The 17,737-nt window shown below is 39.8% G+C and overlaps 2 protein-coding genes across 2 annotated transcripts; both read left to right on the top strand.

Moving 5' to 3' along the window:
- The first annotated feature begins 7,117 nt into the window (after positions 1-7,117).
- Positions 7,118-10,162, top strand: LOC128356925 (aquaporin-4). The gene is made up of 6 exons (XM_053317111.1): positions 7,118-7,132; positions 7,572-7,763; positions 7,908-8,069; positions 8,187-8,351; positions 9,170-9,250; positions 9,947-10,162. The coding sequence occupies exons 1-6, from the start codon at positions 7,118-7,120 to the stop codon at positions 10,160-10,162; spliced, it is 831 nt and encodes a 276-aa protein (XP_053173086.1).
- A 4,279-nt stretch (positions 10,163-14,441) lies between these two features.
- Positions 14,442-15,850, top strand: LOC128356924 (lens fiber major intrinsic protein-like). Its single transcript, XM_053317110.1, has 4 exons — positions 14,442-14,801; positions 15,191-15,355; positions 15,456-15,536; positions 15,665-15,850. The coding sequence occupies exons 1-4, from the start codon at positions 14,442-14,444 to the stop codon at positions 15,848-15,850; spliced, it is 792 nt and encodes a 263-aa protein (XP_053173085.1).
- Positions 15,851-17,737: the final 1,887 nt, after the last annotated feature.

The following is a 17,737-nucleotide window of genomic DNA, read 5'->3' as shown; positions in this document are numbered from 1 at the left end:
TATGTTCAAGTGGGTATGTTTTATATATCAGTCATTTGATATATGCTACTGCACTGTTAACATGAGTATTAGTGACCACTGATGTCCTCTTCTGTGCTGTAATGCAGCCATCTGCTGGTCACTCCTGGTTAGGTTAAAAGAACTCCAGAGCTTCTACAGAAAACTCAGAGATATGACATTAGCTCCTAACAATAAAAAAACTTCATTGCATGGAACTTAATTTTAAGAATAAGAAGAACAATCAGATCGCATTCTCAGGATTTTTATACTTTTGAGATAAAAGTTCCACACTGAGCAGCTTTGTACATACCGACTACCATCATCAAAATGCCAATTAAGGGAAGGATCTTTGTGGACATATTTGTAGAAATCTGTGACATTTCAATCATTATATGACTAAAAACGGTCCAATAAAACAGGAAGCAAAATTATAGGCTGTGGATCACAAAAGGGACTACAAAATGCTTACAAAAAACCCTATGTAGAGAATTCGTAAAAACAGAAAATAAATAAAAAACAGACAGACATAGACAGATAAAATATTCTAATATAATATTAAATAAAACATTAGAAAATAAAAACAGTATCAAGGGCATGTAGAGTGTTAAATGGCACTATTAGAAATGGAGCGACAAGCACAAGTTACCCTTAATATATTACTGACAATGAATGATGTGATGCAGTTTCTGGCTTTAACAACTTGTTTTTGTTAGTGTGGGACCCAAAGAAGAACTCAATGACTCAATGAGAAAAGGGGGAGGGTGTGTGTTGAGGATTATTATTAAGCTATTTTTTTCTGACAGCTGTAAAACAAAAATAAATTGTTGGCATTGTTAGGAAGTGTAAGAATAAAATGTCCGGTGAGTGGAATGAAATATGACTTTAGTCTAGAAAAACATTGATGGTATTTTAAACTCACTTAAACATTTCATTGAGAAGCACAACATGTTAACAGTCAGTGTGGTTTCAGAACAAATAATTCAACATCTATTACAGTAATGGAGTAAATATAAATAAAAAAGGAATAACTAGTTGTTTAGATAATAGGAAGTATGCAGTGAGAGTGTTTATAGATTTTAAAAGAGCATTTGATACTATTGATTTGTAGGTGACTACAAATCAGCATGTTTGAATATTGAAAGGTGCCTTTAAATAAAATGTATTATTATTATTTTTATTATTATTATTATTATTATTATTACTTGTGGAGTCCCACATGGGTCAGTATTAGGCCCTACTTTGGTTATTTAGTATAGAAATGACATGTAAAGTATCAAGAATATTGAAATTCGTTTTATTTGCAGGCAACATTAATATTTTCTGTTTTGGAGGTGGTCATGACAGAAATAAGTATATTTAAAATGTGCTTTGACACAAACAAATTTAATCTGAACAAAACTAAACTTGGAAATTTTAAACCAAGTTTACATGATGGCAGATAATGTTAATAAAGAAAGACCTCAAACTCTGCTGGAAACCTCATATATCATGTTGGAAAGGTGCGTTGCACTTATGGATAAAACAAGGTACGTTCTGGATCATAAAGCATTGTTCACTCTGTATTGTTCACTTGTTTCACACTATCTGAATTATTGTGTGGATGTGTGGGGACAAACAACAAAAGCACCTTACAATCATTATGCATACTACAAAAAAAGAGCCATAAGGATAATTAACAATGCAGGACATCAGAAACACATTAACAAGCTGTTTTTAAAATCACATGAGGATCTGGTGGAATTTCAAACTGCACAAACAATTCATGAAACAAGGAATCATTTACTCTCTGGCAACATACAAAAACAGTTCTTAGACAGAGAAGAGGTTTAATGATTTAAGAAGAAAATTTAACCTTAAACAATATTGTGTTCACACCAATCTTAAAAGTATGTGTATGTTAGTTTGTGGGGTGACTTTAAAAAGATGTACAAAACAATTTTTGTGAGGTACAGAAATGAGGAAGGGGAATGTACAATTGCAATTAGTGACATTGTTGTTATTGGTTTTCTTTTGTCACATTCTTGATTTGCCAGTGTTTGATTATGTATGAAGAGAATGAACACAGAGGTTTAGTTGCAGTAATCCAGTTAATGATAATTCAGGGGCTGTCATAGCAACACAACAAACTATGTAATTGTTCCACTGATGTAGATCTGTGGTTCCCAACCGTCCTCAAATACAAATCTATGATGACATAAAGTAAATAATCGGCAAACAATTTTGGTCATTTACCTTTTGTTTAAGTTATTTATCAAGTCAACCATCCTCTGAGGTTGGATATGTTGCTTTTCTTTATTTTATAACTGAACATATTTGTGTTTTTGACTGTTAGAGAACAAGACATTAAAAGACATCATGTTGGACTCTAGAAAACTGTGATTAGCATTGATCTTTTGTAGAAGAACTGATTGTTGAAGTCCTAATATATTTTACTACCAAATCATAATTTCTATCAATTGCATCATTTCTATTAGCTGAGCTACTCCACAGTCTTTCCAGGTACTCATATATATATATATATATATATATATATATATATATATATATATATATACAGCTTTACAGAAGGTCTGCAGTTTATTAGATGTGAACGACGGATCAACTTTTGGTATTTGTGGTATGTTTGTGATGTGGATTCCCCTGTAATTAAAATGTCTCTCTGCCAAATTTCAGTACATTTACATTTGATGTGCAGAAATGAAACACTTGTTGTGTACAAATTAGCAATCAGCTAATTATCCTACAAATATTTGGGGCTGCAATAAATACAAGAACAGCATAGCCTATATAAGAGAATGTGACTCTGGTACTAGAAATAGTCTCACACTCTGACATCCAGCCTGCCTCCCTCACACCTATACTATACCTCAATGTATGTCACAGGACAAGCACTCTGCAACCTGCCATTTAAGAGTGAAAATGAACCTTTAAACATGACAGAAATGTGGTGAAGTGTTTGGGTGGAGCTCTGCAGCGCCCTGGAGAGTCCTGTCTGAGCCACATGCTGCTGGGAATGTCCTGCCATCACTCCCAGCTGCTCTACAGTGGACTCAAGTACGACACACTCACACACACTTATATTCTACATGCATATAACAAACCATGAAAATTAAGGATTCAGAATTTAAAAAGTAAAAAATGTGTGTACCACGTCTCTTCGTGCATCTCTGCCTTTGCCCTCTCTCACTCCCTCAAATCCCTTAGCACGCATTTTGTGTGAGTGAGTGTGTGTATATTTGTGTGTGAAATTGTGTCAGTGTCAGCACTCTGGGCGGAGGGGGCTGAAAACTCCCCACGCCAGCGGGTTCCAGTGTGCCCCCCGCCCGTCCCACTCCACACAGTTGGGCTTAGCCCCACAAAAGGGGGGATAACAATTTAACAGTTGCCGTGGAGAGGAGGGAGTAATCCACGGCATAATGGGGCACGCCATCACTCCCCCACCCCCCTCGCCCCCCCACCCCTTCAACCAGTTCATTCTGGACTCAGTTTGCCAGATTGAGGGCCCCTGATGCCTGGAGAATCAGTTCGGACTCCAAACATATCCATCTAAACATCATGTTAACTGCTTTTAGATTGAAATAGAAATAGAAATACAATAGTAACACATTTAAAAGATACATTTACTGATGATGCAAAGCAATTCTCATTTGTTATATCTCTGACATTTTATATTCCCAGATGTGAGCTAAACAGAGGAATTCTGTGTCTTTTCCAAAACGTCTTCACAAGCTGCATGTTTGTCTGATATCAAAGGGTGAAAATGAGAAGCGTGCACAGATGAATCAACACAATAGGCACTATGGCAACAGCAACATGAAAGAGTTTGTCCCCATGGTGATCAGAGCGGTACCGTACGAGTAGTTAGTGGATGGGAAAAAAAGAGGTTATGAGGATGTCATATTTGAGATCTTTGGGTATGGTGTCAACATAACACAGCAGGCAGTGTCACATTTGGAGGTAGCCTACTTTTTTAATACCTTAATCCTTCAAAACAGTACGAAAAGTCAGTAACACAGCATCTCAAAGCTAATTCTCTTCTCTGGGATGTAAATAGTAAGAGGTCAGAGTAAATGTTTATCATGTTTTTTCTCATATTTATCAGAAAATGTAACGTATGACAAACCAAATGATTTCAAAGCGGATTATGTCATCTGTTCTTTTTGGTCTTTATGCCCACTGCTCACTAATGGACCCTTTCTCCTATAATTGATATGAAAATGAGGTTGAGCAGCAGTAATGGGTGCCAGGTGCTCAGGACACCCTAACTCATCTCAGCCCAACGGGAAACAACTGAGGAAAACCTTCATGTTCATTTACAGTGTTAAAGAATAAAATATTCATACACACAGATGGACAACTTTCCCCCTACAATCGAGGTGGTAAGATCAATATTGTACCAAGGTTGTTGTATTTATTTAAGTCTTCAATTAACGATAATACGAAAGAAGTTCATCACCTGGGATTAAAAAAAATATCAAGGTTTATTTTGGATGGTAAAAAATCCAAAATAAGAAACACAACACTCCAAATCCCAAAAGCTAAAGCAGAAATGTCCTTGTACCAAATCTGACTGTGTATTATATTATTATTATTATAATATTTCTACACAGCATAGGCTAAGTGCCTCTTGCCTGTAACCTGCTGGTGCATCTCAGGTCATGAAGCAAAATGGAAAAATACAGAAATGAAAATTCAGGACTTACAAATTGCAGTTTTGTGAAGAAATGTACACTATACATCTGGGAAAATATGGTTAGGAAATATAAACTGGAGAGCTATAGAAGTATACTGAGCTGGGTTCAAACAATTGACAGAAAAAAAGATGGGACATAGACCAGCTTCCAAGAACTAAAGGTCAGATCAGCAGGGCAGATCTACACTATACATACACACTATACACTATACATACAAAATAAATGAGAATCTTAAATTAATATAGAAATTTCAGATGCAGCATGGTACAAAATGTGTATGACAGAGAGTATTTACTCATGAGTACGGAGAGATTTTGGTTGGAAGAGGCCAACTAGGTTATTCATAACACCGCAGATGAAAAGACAGAAGGAAAAAAAAACAGCATCCATGTTGGAGGCTCTGTGGAGACCTGGAGGCCAACATAGCTGCACTAAACTGAAGCCTTTCTGGGATAATGTAAATGCAACTATTAAAGACATTATGGGATCTGCCATTCAAACAATTGTTATGTGATGTATGGGGAACATTGAGGAGGCTGAATACAGAAAACATAGATGACTGGCAAAACCTATAACAACAAGTTGGTATGAAGCTGATCCTCAAGAGAAAGAACAATGGTTTAAGATTGTCCAGGATATCTTTTCAATTGAAAAGTTTAACATACCTTCTGAGAGTAAAGGCCATATTTTCAACAAGAAATGTGAAAGTGGATCATCAACAGGAAACATGACACCAAGTCATGGAATAACTGTCTGAACTGCCCTAAGACAGCTGACTCTGTTTTATTTGTTTTGTGTCATATAAATACATATTAAAAGAGAAACCTTTATGTTTTGTTGCAATCTTATGGTGACCAATCATTTTATTAAAGCCTGAGGGTATTCAGTATTTTAGTTTTTCTTTTGTTAACAAATCTCATGCAAAGACTAAAGACTTTCCATCTTTTTCACTCTGATTTTTGTGCCTTTATGTACATGCTCTCCACTTCAGCTCTTGCAACAAAACCCTAGCAGCTGTCCTCTGATCTAGACTTAAAACTAAAATGGATTGTGCATTTGCTGTAAGACCTCCACACTCTGGAAGATTCCTCCTGTTGAATTATGTCCTGCTACTTCACTGCATCTGCTTGTTAATAATTGCAGGTTATTATCATCATTATTGCTATTTGTAACCACACAACCATTGTTCCCCAAAGAAGAAGAGGTTGGTGATTTTCTATAGTTGTCTTATTGTCAACAAAAAACAACAATCAATGGACCTATTTACAAGTATTATGTGTGTCCCCAAAGACATGAGATATATTGTATTCCTCTGTGTCATGGACCTCTATTGTTATTAAGAAAATGTCAGTGAGCCACGGTTGCACTAGGTGACATGCTCCTTTATTACAAAGAGTTTGGTCCAGAAACAGCCTGAAACTAATAACATCAATCATATTTTCAGCCTTTGGAGAGTGGTTCCTCTAAGGCCGATATGCTTCACCTGCTTCTTGTCCTACATGTCAATATATTGTCATCTTTTCAGAAAAGGTGCAGTAATTCACTTAAAAAGCTGGGTACTGTATTGTTTAGCAAAAACTACTCATACAAGCCTAAATGTTGCATTTGTTGGGGGCTATTTTCAGCTGCACATTTGTCTGGCAAATTAGTATTTACAGCAGCAATAGCATTTACAGCAATAGTTCAAAAAATAGTTTGCAGTAGTTTGGTCTGGATACAGCACTCACCAAGACTGCCATGTGTCATTAGTTAATGAGTTCATGTGCTAAAATGATTTGGTCTCTTTTGTTTCCACTTTGAATTCATATACATGTCAAAACACTGACAGACAACATTTGAAGCTACTAACTGGCATTCAACTTCCACCTTCAAAGACTCACTGCTTACAATTGTGGTCAAGTTATTTCAGCCCTTAAGTGGTTGTATTATTTTGTGTCCTCCCTGCAATGTTTCCACCTGCTGCGTTGATTTAGCCACACTTCAAGTGGCCACAATCACTTCAATTTGAAGAGAAGTGAAAGGCCCCTCGTAGATCTGAAGATCTATTAAATTGTTCAAGGTCAGAAGTACTGTTGGGTGGAATCTGTTGGAGGAAAACGTTCAGCTTTTATACACGCAGCCTTGGAGAGAAATACTTTCAGGGCTAGCAGTGACCAATGTTCTGTGCGCAGGGAGCCACAGATTTGATAAGGTGTAAGGTAAGGAGAGGATGAGGATGAGGAGGGAGAGAGAGAGACAAGAGAGAGACAGAGAGGGAGGAGGCTGCTCTCATCAAAGGACCCCTCAGACTCTACAAGTTAATGAGGGATGTAGCAGAGACCCTGAAGCCCTCAGAGTCCTGCTGCTACAGTACGCACATACAGACGGAGGGACTAACTAAAAAGAATAAAGAAAAAACCTGAAGACAACATACAAAGTTTGAAATGACGTGGCGTGAGGTAAGCTCTTTTTATTGCCTTACTCTTTAAATCCCTCAGGACTCTTCTTCTTCTTCTTCTTCTTGAACGAATATCTCAAAACAAAAAAAGGAAGTAATTTTACCAACATGGCTTTCACAGAAGAGTGCTTACCTTTTGGTATTATTTTTTGTCTAAAAAGTTCTGTATTTTAGAGCAAAAGTAGCACTGTGTAAGTAGGTCAGATGGTTATGTAGTGTTTGACATAATGATATAATAAGTGTTTCTGATTGTTTTTAATATGCAGTAGAAGATAATTGGTGAACATTATCATCATCATAAAAGGATATCTATGTTTTTATAATGAGTTTTATCAGGACTTTAGTTTCTCTGTTGTAATTTAGCCACATTTCTTTATTAAAAAGATGTTTGGTGATCTAAATACAGGCTGTCTTTGTTTATGTACCCTTTCTCTGTGAAGCTTCGAAGTCGGCAGTTCTGGCACGCCATGCTGGCCGAGCTGCTCGGCACCTTGGTGTTAGTGAGTACTGTGCTGGGTGCCTCTGTGCCAGGCCCTGGAGAGGCCCCCGTGGGACCACTGTACCCAGCTGTGGCCGTGGGTGTGGTGATTGTTGCACTGGCACACTGTTTTGGAGAGATTAGTGGGGCACAGGTGAATGTCTCATAGTTACTCTCTGAGTTTCTTTCTTTTTTCTTCCTCTGGTAGTTATTTATTGTAACATTGAGCTTTTATGTTATTTAATCGTTTGTCAACATTTTTAACATTTTTCTTTGTGTTTTTTTGTCCCCTGATCAGGTGAACCCTGCAGTGACTCTGGCTTTTCTGGCCACACGGAAGCTGGAGGTTCTCAGGGCTGTTGTTTATATCATTGCACAGTGTTTGGGGGCATCTTTAGGGGCCGGGGTCCTCTATCTGGCCCTGCCACATAAAACCACTGCAGAGCACTTTGTCAACAAGGTCAGTTCTCATAATATTAGTTACCTCATAAAATATGACATCTTTTCTGAAATCTTCTTTTGGCCTACTTGTCCTGCTCTTTTTCCTCTCTCCTTACTCCTGTTGTATGTCCCTCAGGTACCAATAGAGTTGAATGCAGCCCAGGCTCTGGGCATAGAGGTTTTGTGCACGTTTCAGTTGGTCTTCACTGTGTTCTCAGTGGAGGACCAGCGGCGGAGGGAGAACCCAGAACCAGGAAACCTGGCCATTGGATTTGCACACAGTGCTGGAGTGCTAATAGGTGTAAGCAGCGTTCTTACACATTTACGTTATTTTCTGTTAGACAGAATTGACTCAAAGTTAACTTATAAAAACTAATAACTAGTCATGAAAGTGAGGCTGCAACTAAAGATTATTTTCATTATCATTAGCCTATAGTCTGACAATTATTTTATATAAATGTATTGAATGTCAAAATATAAAAAAATGCAAAATTATCATTATGATTTGCCATAAGACAAAGGTGACATCTTCAAAGCATTATTATTTTTTTGACCAGCAGTCCAAAACCCAAAGATTTGTATGACCTTATATGACAAACACAAGCAGCAATTTCTCACATTTATGGAGCTGAAACTAAAGAATATGTGTCTTTTTTGCTCGAAAAGTGACTGAAATGACTATTCAATCATTAATATGGTCAAAGATGAATTTTCTCCTAATTGACTAATCATTGCAGTCTAATTCTACCACATATAATACACTTCACCACATTTCATATTTTTCTCAGCCTGTCTGAATCTTTTACTTCCAGAATGTAGGATGTCTTTGTCTGTAGAATTAGTATTTACTGAAGGTTTTCATGGGTGCAGGTCAAGTGAACTGAGAAGGTGGTGAGACACTGTTTGTCTCTGATGGAGTCTGTTCAGGATATTTCTATTAGTGGACCCATAGGAACAGGAAAGAGGAGAAAATAAGTGAATAAATAAATAGCTTGTTTACATTGTACTCTGAATTTGTTGAATGTATCAGTATACATCTGTTAATGTGTGTGTGTGTGTGTGTGTGTGTGTGTGTGTGTGTGTGTGTGTGTGTGTGTGTGTGTGTTGTTTACCTGTCAGGCCCGGTTCTCTGGTGCGAGTATGAACCCTGCACGCTCTCTGGGTCCAGCCATCATCGTTGGATTCTGGGAAAACCACTGGGTGAGACAGAGAGCCTCAAAAATCCTAATCAATCTCCCGTGGTAATACTCGTCTGACCCAACCGTTCTTTTACAATTATTGTTAGTGTTCATATGATAATCATAAACTACAGGCAATAACATTCATTGACCAAAACCAACAATATATTTGCAGCTCTCTAAAAATCTTTCCAAATTCTCGAACCTGTCTCTGGCTCTGAGACCCAAATCCATTTATTTCTACTGAAGGGTCACAGGTCACAAATACACACCGTTATTTCTTAAAAAGGCTAAATAATCTCTTAAAACAGCTGGGCACTGTAGTTTTGAGCAAATACTACTCAATTAGGAGTAAATAATGTATTTATTGGGGACTTTTGTCAGCCACAGATTCGCTGTGTTAGTGAATATTTACAGCAGCAGAGCAGTGTGTGTGGGATTAACTTAAAATAAACTGAGTGCTCAAGTTCATCTGGCTCACTGATATGTTTTAATGGCCTTTGGACAACAATGGAAGTCTGTGACAGAGAGGAATCAGCTTTGGATACATAGCTAGTGCTTGTTTTTGGAATCAAATCATTACTGTAATAAGAAAAATATAGAATATCACCAGATTTTAAGTCCAGTTCTGTCTTGGACAGTCCAGACAATATGAGATAATTGCCGCCTATCTTTTATTTTTATTAGAACCTCTCTCTCATGCTCCTCTAACCTGCAGGTGTACTGGATGGGACCATTGCTCGGTGCTATACTGGCCGGTCTGTCCCACGAGTTCTTCTTTGCACGCAGCGCCTCTCGCCAGAAGCTGGTGGCGTGTCTGACCTGTAAGGACATCGAAATTGTGGAGACGACCAGCATGACCGGATCATCACTGTCCACAGTCACACAGAACGCCATGAGAGCCAAGCATGCCAGCAAACAAGAGAACAACTGAGGAAACATGCATTAAAAAAACGTAGAAATACACAAAAGTACACATTCTGCAATAATACAGCAATGTTTATGAGGTTGCATAGTGTCACAGTCATGGCAGCCAAAGAATGGGAGAAACTGTACATAAGCTTAAACTTCTCACGCATGAAACCACCATATAACATTAATAACGTGATATCAAATGATACAGAAACCGCAAATTTAAAAAAATAGGCTTAGGGTTAAGGCCATATGAAGAATTTCAGTCCAGTTCTGAATAAATAATAAAATCCTTTACTGCAGTGAAAATAGTAAAACCACAATAGAAATCTAGATGATTTCTGTTTTCTCCTGTTGAAGCGTCCTTGAGCAAGACACTGAACCTCTGCCAGGTACTTTCTCAATTAATGATGTAGTCTATAAAATGCAAAAAATATTGAAATATTCCTTTTAAAATTTTCCCAGTCTATAACATGATGTATTCAAATGTCTTGTTTCATCCAACTAATAGCATAACACCCCCAAAAATTCAGTTTACAATGATAGAAAACAAAGAAAAGCAACAAATCTTCACTAGAGAAGGTGTGATGATTAATGTTTGGCAATCTTGCTTGAAAAAGATTGTTACTGAATTATCAACTACTTATGTATCAACAACAATCATGAAAATCCTTCAAGGCTTCAGATTTTACAGGATTACATGCTCCTTATATATATTCTATACTGTCATTGTGACACTGAGAAGACCCAAAAAGTCAATATTTTATTTTTTAAAAGCACACATATTTAGCAAGTTTAATAGCTCATGGGCGAATTACAGCTGTTAGGGGATCGTGGTAAAGTAATAATATACAAAGTTTCCACATAAGAAATAGTGAGACTCAGTGCCCCAAAATTTAAAGTAAATGTAGTTACTTTTTTCCAACCTTCTATGATCTGAAACATCACAAAGAAAAAACATTTAGTTTATAATTTCTTATGATTTTGTGTCAAGTATTGTGGCTTCTGAGGTAGCCAACAGTTTTCCATTTTATATGGAGACCACAGTAAATGTAAACCTCACATGTTGCTCAGGTAGCAGGTAGTTAACGTCACTTTGAGGCGATCATAGCATTCACCTGCCACGTTTCAGTGTTTTACCCAACACATACTGGAGGCTCATAATGTTCCAAAAGATGTGTTTTGTGTTTCAGTTCACATTTGAGAGAGAAGTTGATATGGAGGCTGCATTTTAAAGGGGCTGAATTTGACCTATGAGGTCCTAGTTGCCTGTCATTAGTGCATGTAGAAGTGTATCCAATATTGTGAGATTCAGTATTGTTACTTTCACATTTGCACATCATTAGAATATATAATGGAGACTCATTGAAATCTGTCTGAAAAACATCCTCATGTTCGCCATTTTCAGCTGCATCCCATGTCTTTGAAATGCTAAAGAGGTCCTCGCCCCTTCGATGATGCTCAAAACCAGACCAGCATCTCTCGCATGTCCGCGCCTCTTCGAGGCCTCCTATTCACAATCAAATGGAACTTCATACCTCTCTAATGGCTCCGCAGAGGACAAAAAACCCCTTCTTCACTAGAAATAAGCTTTGTAATTTGAAATGGATACAATATGTGTGTGTGTGAGAGACAAAGGTTTGCTTTTGTATGTTACTCAGTGAGAGACAAACTGCTTTCATGAAGATTAAATTAGTTTAATAGCCATGTTGTTCTTGTCTTAAAACATATTTAAAGGGTCAGTTCTTCCAAGTAAGTAAAAGAAACCCCTTTTCTCTATAACTTACAGTGGTATCTAGCCGTGCAGGTAGATTTGTTTTACTATATCCGAAATTTCTAATTTATCCCAATACAATGGATGTAAACTAGCTTCCCCAGAGCATAAGATGATGCATTCAGATATTGATTTTTGTGAATCCAACACCAAATATTTGCTGTTGACAATGATATAAAACAAAGAAAAGCAGCAAATCCTCACTTTTGAGAATATCCAGCATTATGTTCATGAAAAATGATAATTAATTTATTATGAAGATAATTGTCTGTCGATTGATTAATTGATTAATTCAGTAATTGACTTAGCATGATAGAAAAAATGTGATTTTTGTCAACCCTGTAGTATCAGTATTTAATATAAACATATTGATATCAATAATTGATGTAAAACATACTGAACACTGCATTTTCTGGATTTGACAGAATGTATAAAATAAAACCAATAGTAACCAGTACAACAGCGTCATTTGAATACACACACACACACACACACACACACACACACACACACACACACACACACACACACACACAAATACACACATGCTACAATAAACTACAATAAACTATTTACACACACACTGACCCACACACACACACACACACAACGTGCACAATAACTGCCACAGTGCCGCCAGCATTTTGCATTGTGTGTGTTCTTTCTAACATGTATAAAAGGGAGTTAAAATGGCAAGCTCAGCGTTCTGCATTCATTACCCCCCCACCCTCTCCCACCTCAACCCCACCTCACTCCCCCCCACTACCCCCCAACAGTGATGGCTCTCGACTGGTCAGCGCGATGCCCTGGTGCTGCTCAGTAACCCCACTGCCCCCCACAACCCCCCCATACATCCCTGCTGCTGCCCCGCTGCACCTCTGCCTTTACCCAGCATCACACAAACACACACAGAACTTTCAGGGCTTTGGTCGTATGTCCTCCTGCAACACAAACACACTCTCACATAATGCAAACCTCTGCCCAGCACCTCCTAGAAACCAACAGAAGACACAATCTGCTGTGTTTGTGTGAATTATTGTTGGTTTGTTGTGTTTTTCCACACATCACTTTCATTTTTCAGTTTTTCCCATTGCATTGTCATTTTTCTTCACCTTCTGGCATCTCCACTTCACAGCCAGTTTGGCTGTGCAGCAGTGCCATTTCAGGTTCTCGCCCTGAGGTGATGTCAAGTTCAGCTCTCTGTGCTGCTGCAATCAGAAAGTCACATTTCTTTTTTGACCTCTTAAAGATTGCTGAACATCAACGGCGCTGGTTGGTGGCGTAGGCCCATGTGTCTCCAAAACAATAAACAGAAGCAATAAATCATAAACTTTAGCTGTAGCTTTAGCATTGTGGTGTAGCATTTAGCATTGCAGATGCAGGACAATGCTTTGTTAGCTGTTAGCATCTGTGCTTTAGTTTAATATATATTTTCGTCTTGTCCCATACGTAGCCCACATGCTTGTTACAGACAATGGTTTCACAGGGTCAGGCATTTCAGTGTATGGGTCAGTTCAGCGCTGTTAGCTTTGGGCACTTCCGTCCGGGGCCCCAACTGTATTATCTGCATGTGTGTAGGCCCTATACGTGTGTGTGTGTGCATGTGCATGTGCGTGTGTTTGTGCACGCATGTGTGCTTTCTGTCCTTGTCCATCAGCATTTGCATCCCCTGATTATGACAGTTATGATATGTCAACAGATGACATATGCCCCAAAGAAAACTTTATCCTCTGCTGCAGCTGCCTTTCATCATGGCCCATCCTCCTAGTTTCCTCCCTGAATAAAACATACAATCCTCTCTGTCACCTCTTTCTGCAAAATATTTCTCCTCATTACATGTTTTTCACATATTTTCACTCATTCTTGCTATATCTGTTTCTCTTCTTGGATACACTGCCTCTCTTTTGGCTTCAGTCTGTTATAGGGGGGCGACAGAGGGGTTAAGTTTGTTTGATTTAGGATGTCCAACACTGCCGCCCCCCACCCTTGGCCCTACAGGGGGATTATGGCGTCACCTGGGGCCCCTGGGGGGGTATTATAAAGCCCCTGTCTGGCCCTCTCCCCTCCGTCAGAGAGGCTAAAAGGTCCACCGGACACTCTGTCTATCCCCGTCTCTTCTTTAGAAACACCCCTTTAGCATTGATGCCCACCTCCTCTTGACAACTCATCCCACCTGAGATCTCTAACCACCCTCCCACATATCTCACACCTATGTCTTTGCGACAGGTGGACAGAGGTGGCAAGCGAACGCAGCTGAGTTGACTTTACCAACACAGCTTGGTAAAGATTCGTTGAGTGGATTCGTCTGTTGACGTTCTGCAATCCTGTTTTGTCTTTGAACTGACTCTCTGAGTGTTTTTTGGTCGGCCGAGTTAGCTGACTACAAAAGGGAGATCTTATTTTTGTTATTTTTGGCATTTGAAGAGGACTGAGAAGGTACACATTTACCTTTTCCAGACTCACCCTGACAGATTTGTCTTTAAAGAATATTCTTCATCTGGTGGAGAGCCTCAAGTGAACCGTCACCATGTGGGAGTTCCGGTCCATGAATTTTTGGCGGGCGGTCTTCGCAGAGTTCTTCGGGACCATGTTCTTTGTATTTTTCGGCATGGGTACTGCCCTGCGCTGGACCACTGGGCCTCATCATGTCCTGCATGTGGCCCTGTGCTTCGGGCTGGCAGCTGCCACCCTCATCCAGTCCATTGGCCACATCAGCGGCGGCCACATTAACCCTGCCGTTACCTTTGCCTACCTTGTTGGCTCACAGATGTCTCTTTTCCGCGCCGTTTTCTACATGGTTGCCCAGTGCCTGGGTGCCGTGGCTGGGGCCGCTGTGCTGTATGGGGTCACACCCGGCAACATGAGAGGCAATATGGCAATGAACACGGTAAGGATCCAACATGGATGTTTCAGAAATCAAGTGTAGGAATGGTGGAAGAGGGTAGGTAGGAAGTTTTTTAGGTTGATTTCATCCATTTATTTTAGAATAAAGACATTTGATATTGATATTTATATTGATATTCTCTGGTCAAGTCGGATTCTACCAGTGGCATCAGTCCACTAAAGCATGTTCAAATACATTGAAAACATGGTTAGAAATAATATATATAATTAATTAATCTGAAATGAAACACAAAATCAGCATGTTCGCTGCAGCCCTTTGAGCAAACTTCTGGCATGATTTTCATTATTTTTTTAAATTTCTCGCATGAGTTTTGTAATTTGTTTTGTTTAATTTGTGATTTTTAAACATTGTTTTCATCTGTGTGTCTACAGCTGCAGCCTGGCATCAGTATGGGAATGGCCACCACTGTGGAGGTTTTCCTCACCATGCAGCTCGTGGTGTGCATCTTCGCCGTGACCGATGAGAGGAGAAACGGACGTATGGGATCTGCTGCTCTCTCCATCGGCTTCTCTGTCACCGTCGGCCATCTCATGGGGGTGAGACACATGGAAACGTAGAGATTGAGTTACATAGGTGTGCCCAGATAAGTATGAATATTTCAAAACACAATGCAGTAACGAGTGACTTGTGTTTCAGATGTACTACACTGGTGCTGGAATGAACCCTGCCAGGTCTTTTGCTCCTGCTGTGCTCTTCAGGAACTTCGTCAACCACTGGGTAAGACCTGAAGTCACACTAAAGAGATCAATCATTCCCTTTGCTTTCAATTCTCTCTCAACAGGAGTCGTAAATGACTCAAAGATGTGTGGAATCATAATGTTAAATCTGATGTGTGCTGCCAACAGGTGTACTGGGTCGGACCTATGATAGGAGGTGCTATGGGTGCCCTCCTGTACGATTTCATGCTGTTCCCACGCATGAGGGGTCTGTCCGAGCGCCTGGCCACACTGAAGGGCAGCCGCCCCCCAGAGAGCGAGACCCAGCAGGACACCCGTGGAGAGCCCATCGAGCTCAAGACACAAGCCCTATAAACCTGCCTCAACCCCTTTCTCTGACTGGGGCCGAGGGATGAGGGACAAGGCCCTGAGCTACGCCAACCCCACCTCCACTGACCCCCCATGCCTTCACACACCATCGCACAAGACTAACCCAAATACTCACATCTAGACTAACACCACGCAAGATTTTCCAATACCACTGTAAAAACCAACACAACATACACACATACACTCACACATACACTCACACACACACACATACACACATACACACACACACACACACACACACACACACACACACACACACACACACACACAGGTTCACAACCTTCAACCTCAACACACAACAAGACTCCTCTACCCCCCGGTCCGCACTCTGTATTCAGAACTGGACATTGTGTTTTTGATAAATGGTGACCAGAGCCTGAGCCAGCAGCTGCCTTGTCGTCTCTCTTTTCCACCTGCCTGACTTCCTGCCTGCCTGCCTCCTTCCTCCTCCCAGCCGCCTTGCCTTCTTCTGCAATGCAGAGGAGCGTAGAAACCCTGACATCCAGCAGAGAGGTTCGGGGAGGCGGATGTTGGAAGAGGGGGAGACAAAATGGCAGGATGAGGGTGAGGCGGAGATGTGGGTATGATATGAGAAGGGTAAGAGGGCATGGGGCAGGTGAGGGTGGAGAAGAGGGGTGGGGGTTGGGGTTTGGGTAGGGCAGAGAGGGCAATACTCTGGGTTTGTGGTCGTTTCAAGTTGGGTTAGACCAGTGAAGATGGGCATGCTTTTCATTATTCATCTGAATTTATCTCCATTTTAGTTTTTTTTCTAGGTTCATTTTGTTTTCTGCACTTCAGACACAAGACGTGGATGTATGATACCATTAGATTTTACCAGGGTTTCACTATTTTCAAATCACTACATTTTATCTGTGGGTTTGTGTTTGTGTGTGGATACAAGTGTGTGCGTGAGAGTGAGCGTGCGCATGTGTGTGCCTGCCCGTACGTATGAGTGTGTTTGCAAGTGAGTGCGTATATGTGTGTATGTGTGTGCGTGAGATCAAGATTGCAGATACAGTACTTTTTATTTCGTTTTATTTTCATTACCGCTCTCCTGTTTCGTACCATTAACTGTGTTCATTTTGTCATCCATTTTTAAGACATGATCATTTCTCCTCCCCTCACTGTGGTATTTGCTATGATATTCATTTTTACATAAACCATCTGCTTTTTTGTTCTGAACCAGCGCAATCCAAAGGAAATGTTGTATCCCGGACTTACTTAATAGTAGGTCTGTTCACTGCAGATCGGCTGTGCGAGCTTTACATTGAGTCTCCTTTTATTATTTAATCCTTACTGGGAGCACAAGGCGTTTCAATAAAATTTCAATGATAATAAACATAAAAACTTAATACGAGGTTTGGCTCATTTTTGTTGCTCTAAATGTTGGTATTTGCTTGAGTCGCTGGGTTTTGAGGAAAGTGTGAGCTGCAATAAATAATTGTGGCCAGAAGGTGGCGAAAAGAGCACATGTCCGAAATTTAAAATTGGAAATAGTTGAACCTAAAAAGTTTTTGGTCAAAAATGAGTAAATGTAAGCGGGAGCTCTCATGATTTCTCAACATTTGTTGGAGGTATGTAGGGAGATGTACTAAAGGGAGAGGTTATTTTGGTAAGACTGGGCCCACCCCACAGGCTTGTGTTTGATAAGAAAACTGACACATTCATTTATCTTCCACTGTCTTCTGTTCTTGTGCATCTCAGCTGATAAACTGCAGTGTGACACCACCTCCAGAAACCTCACAAAACAATGACAGTTAAAGGACAACTGGATATAATATAGGTTAATCATCCGTACCATAGACCTCCATTGTTGTCCAGAAACTGTTAAAAACACATCAGTAATATACATGTTCTTTCATTATGGTG

This window comes from Scomber japonicus, chromosome 4, assembly GCF_027409825.1.
Source record: "Scomber japonicus isolate fScoJap1 chromosome 4, fScoJap1.pri, whole genome shotgun sequence".
Taxonomy (NCBI): domain Eukaryota; kingdom Metazoa; phylum Chordata; class Actinopteri; order Scombriformes; family Scombridae; genus Scomber; species Scomber japonicus.
Note: the sequence above shows the minus strand (reverse complement) of the source record. Positions and strands in the feature narration are given on the sequence as shown.

What these genes read in the sequence shown, in the direction of transcription:
- LOC128356924 (XM_053317110.1), top strand. Translation starts at nt 14,442, where the DNA reads ATGTGGGAGTTCCGGTCCATGAATTTTTGGCGGGCGGTCTTCGCAGAG. An exon ending in GCAATATGGCAATGAACACG is followed by an intron (nt 14,802 to 15,190) that starts GTAAGGATCCAA and finishes GTGTGTCTACAG; the next exon opens with CTGCAGCCTGGCATCAGTAT. An exon ending in GGAACTTCGTCAACCACTGG is followed by an intron (nt 15,537 to 15,664) that starts GTAAGACCTGAA and finishes TGCTGCCAACAG; the next exon opens with GTGTACTGGGTCGGACCTAT.
- LOC128356925 (XM_053317111.1), top strand. An exon ending in CAGAGCACTTTGTCAACAAG is followed by an intron (nt 8,070 to 8,186) that starts GTCAGTTCTCAT and finishes TATGTCCCTCAG; the next exon opens with GTACCAATAGAGTTGAATGC. An exon ending in GATTCTGGGAAAACCACTGG is followed by an intron (nt 9,251 to 9,946) that starts GTGAGACAGAGA and finishes TCTAACCTGCAG; the next exon opens with GTGTACTGGATGGGACCATT.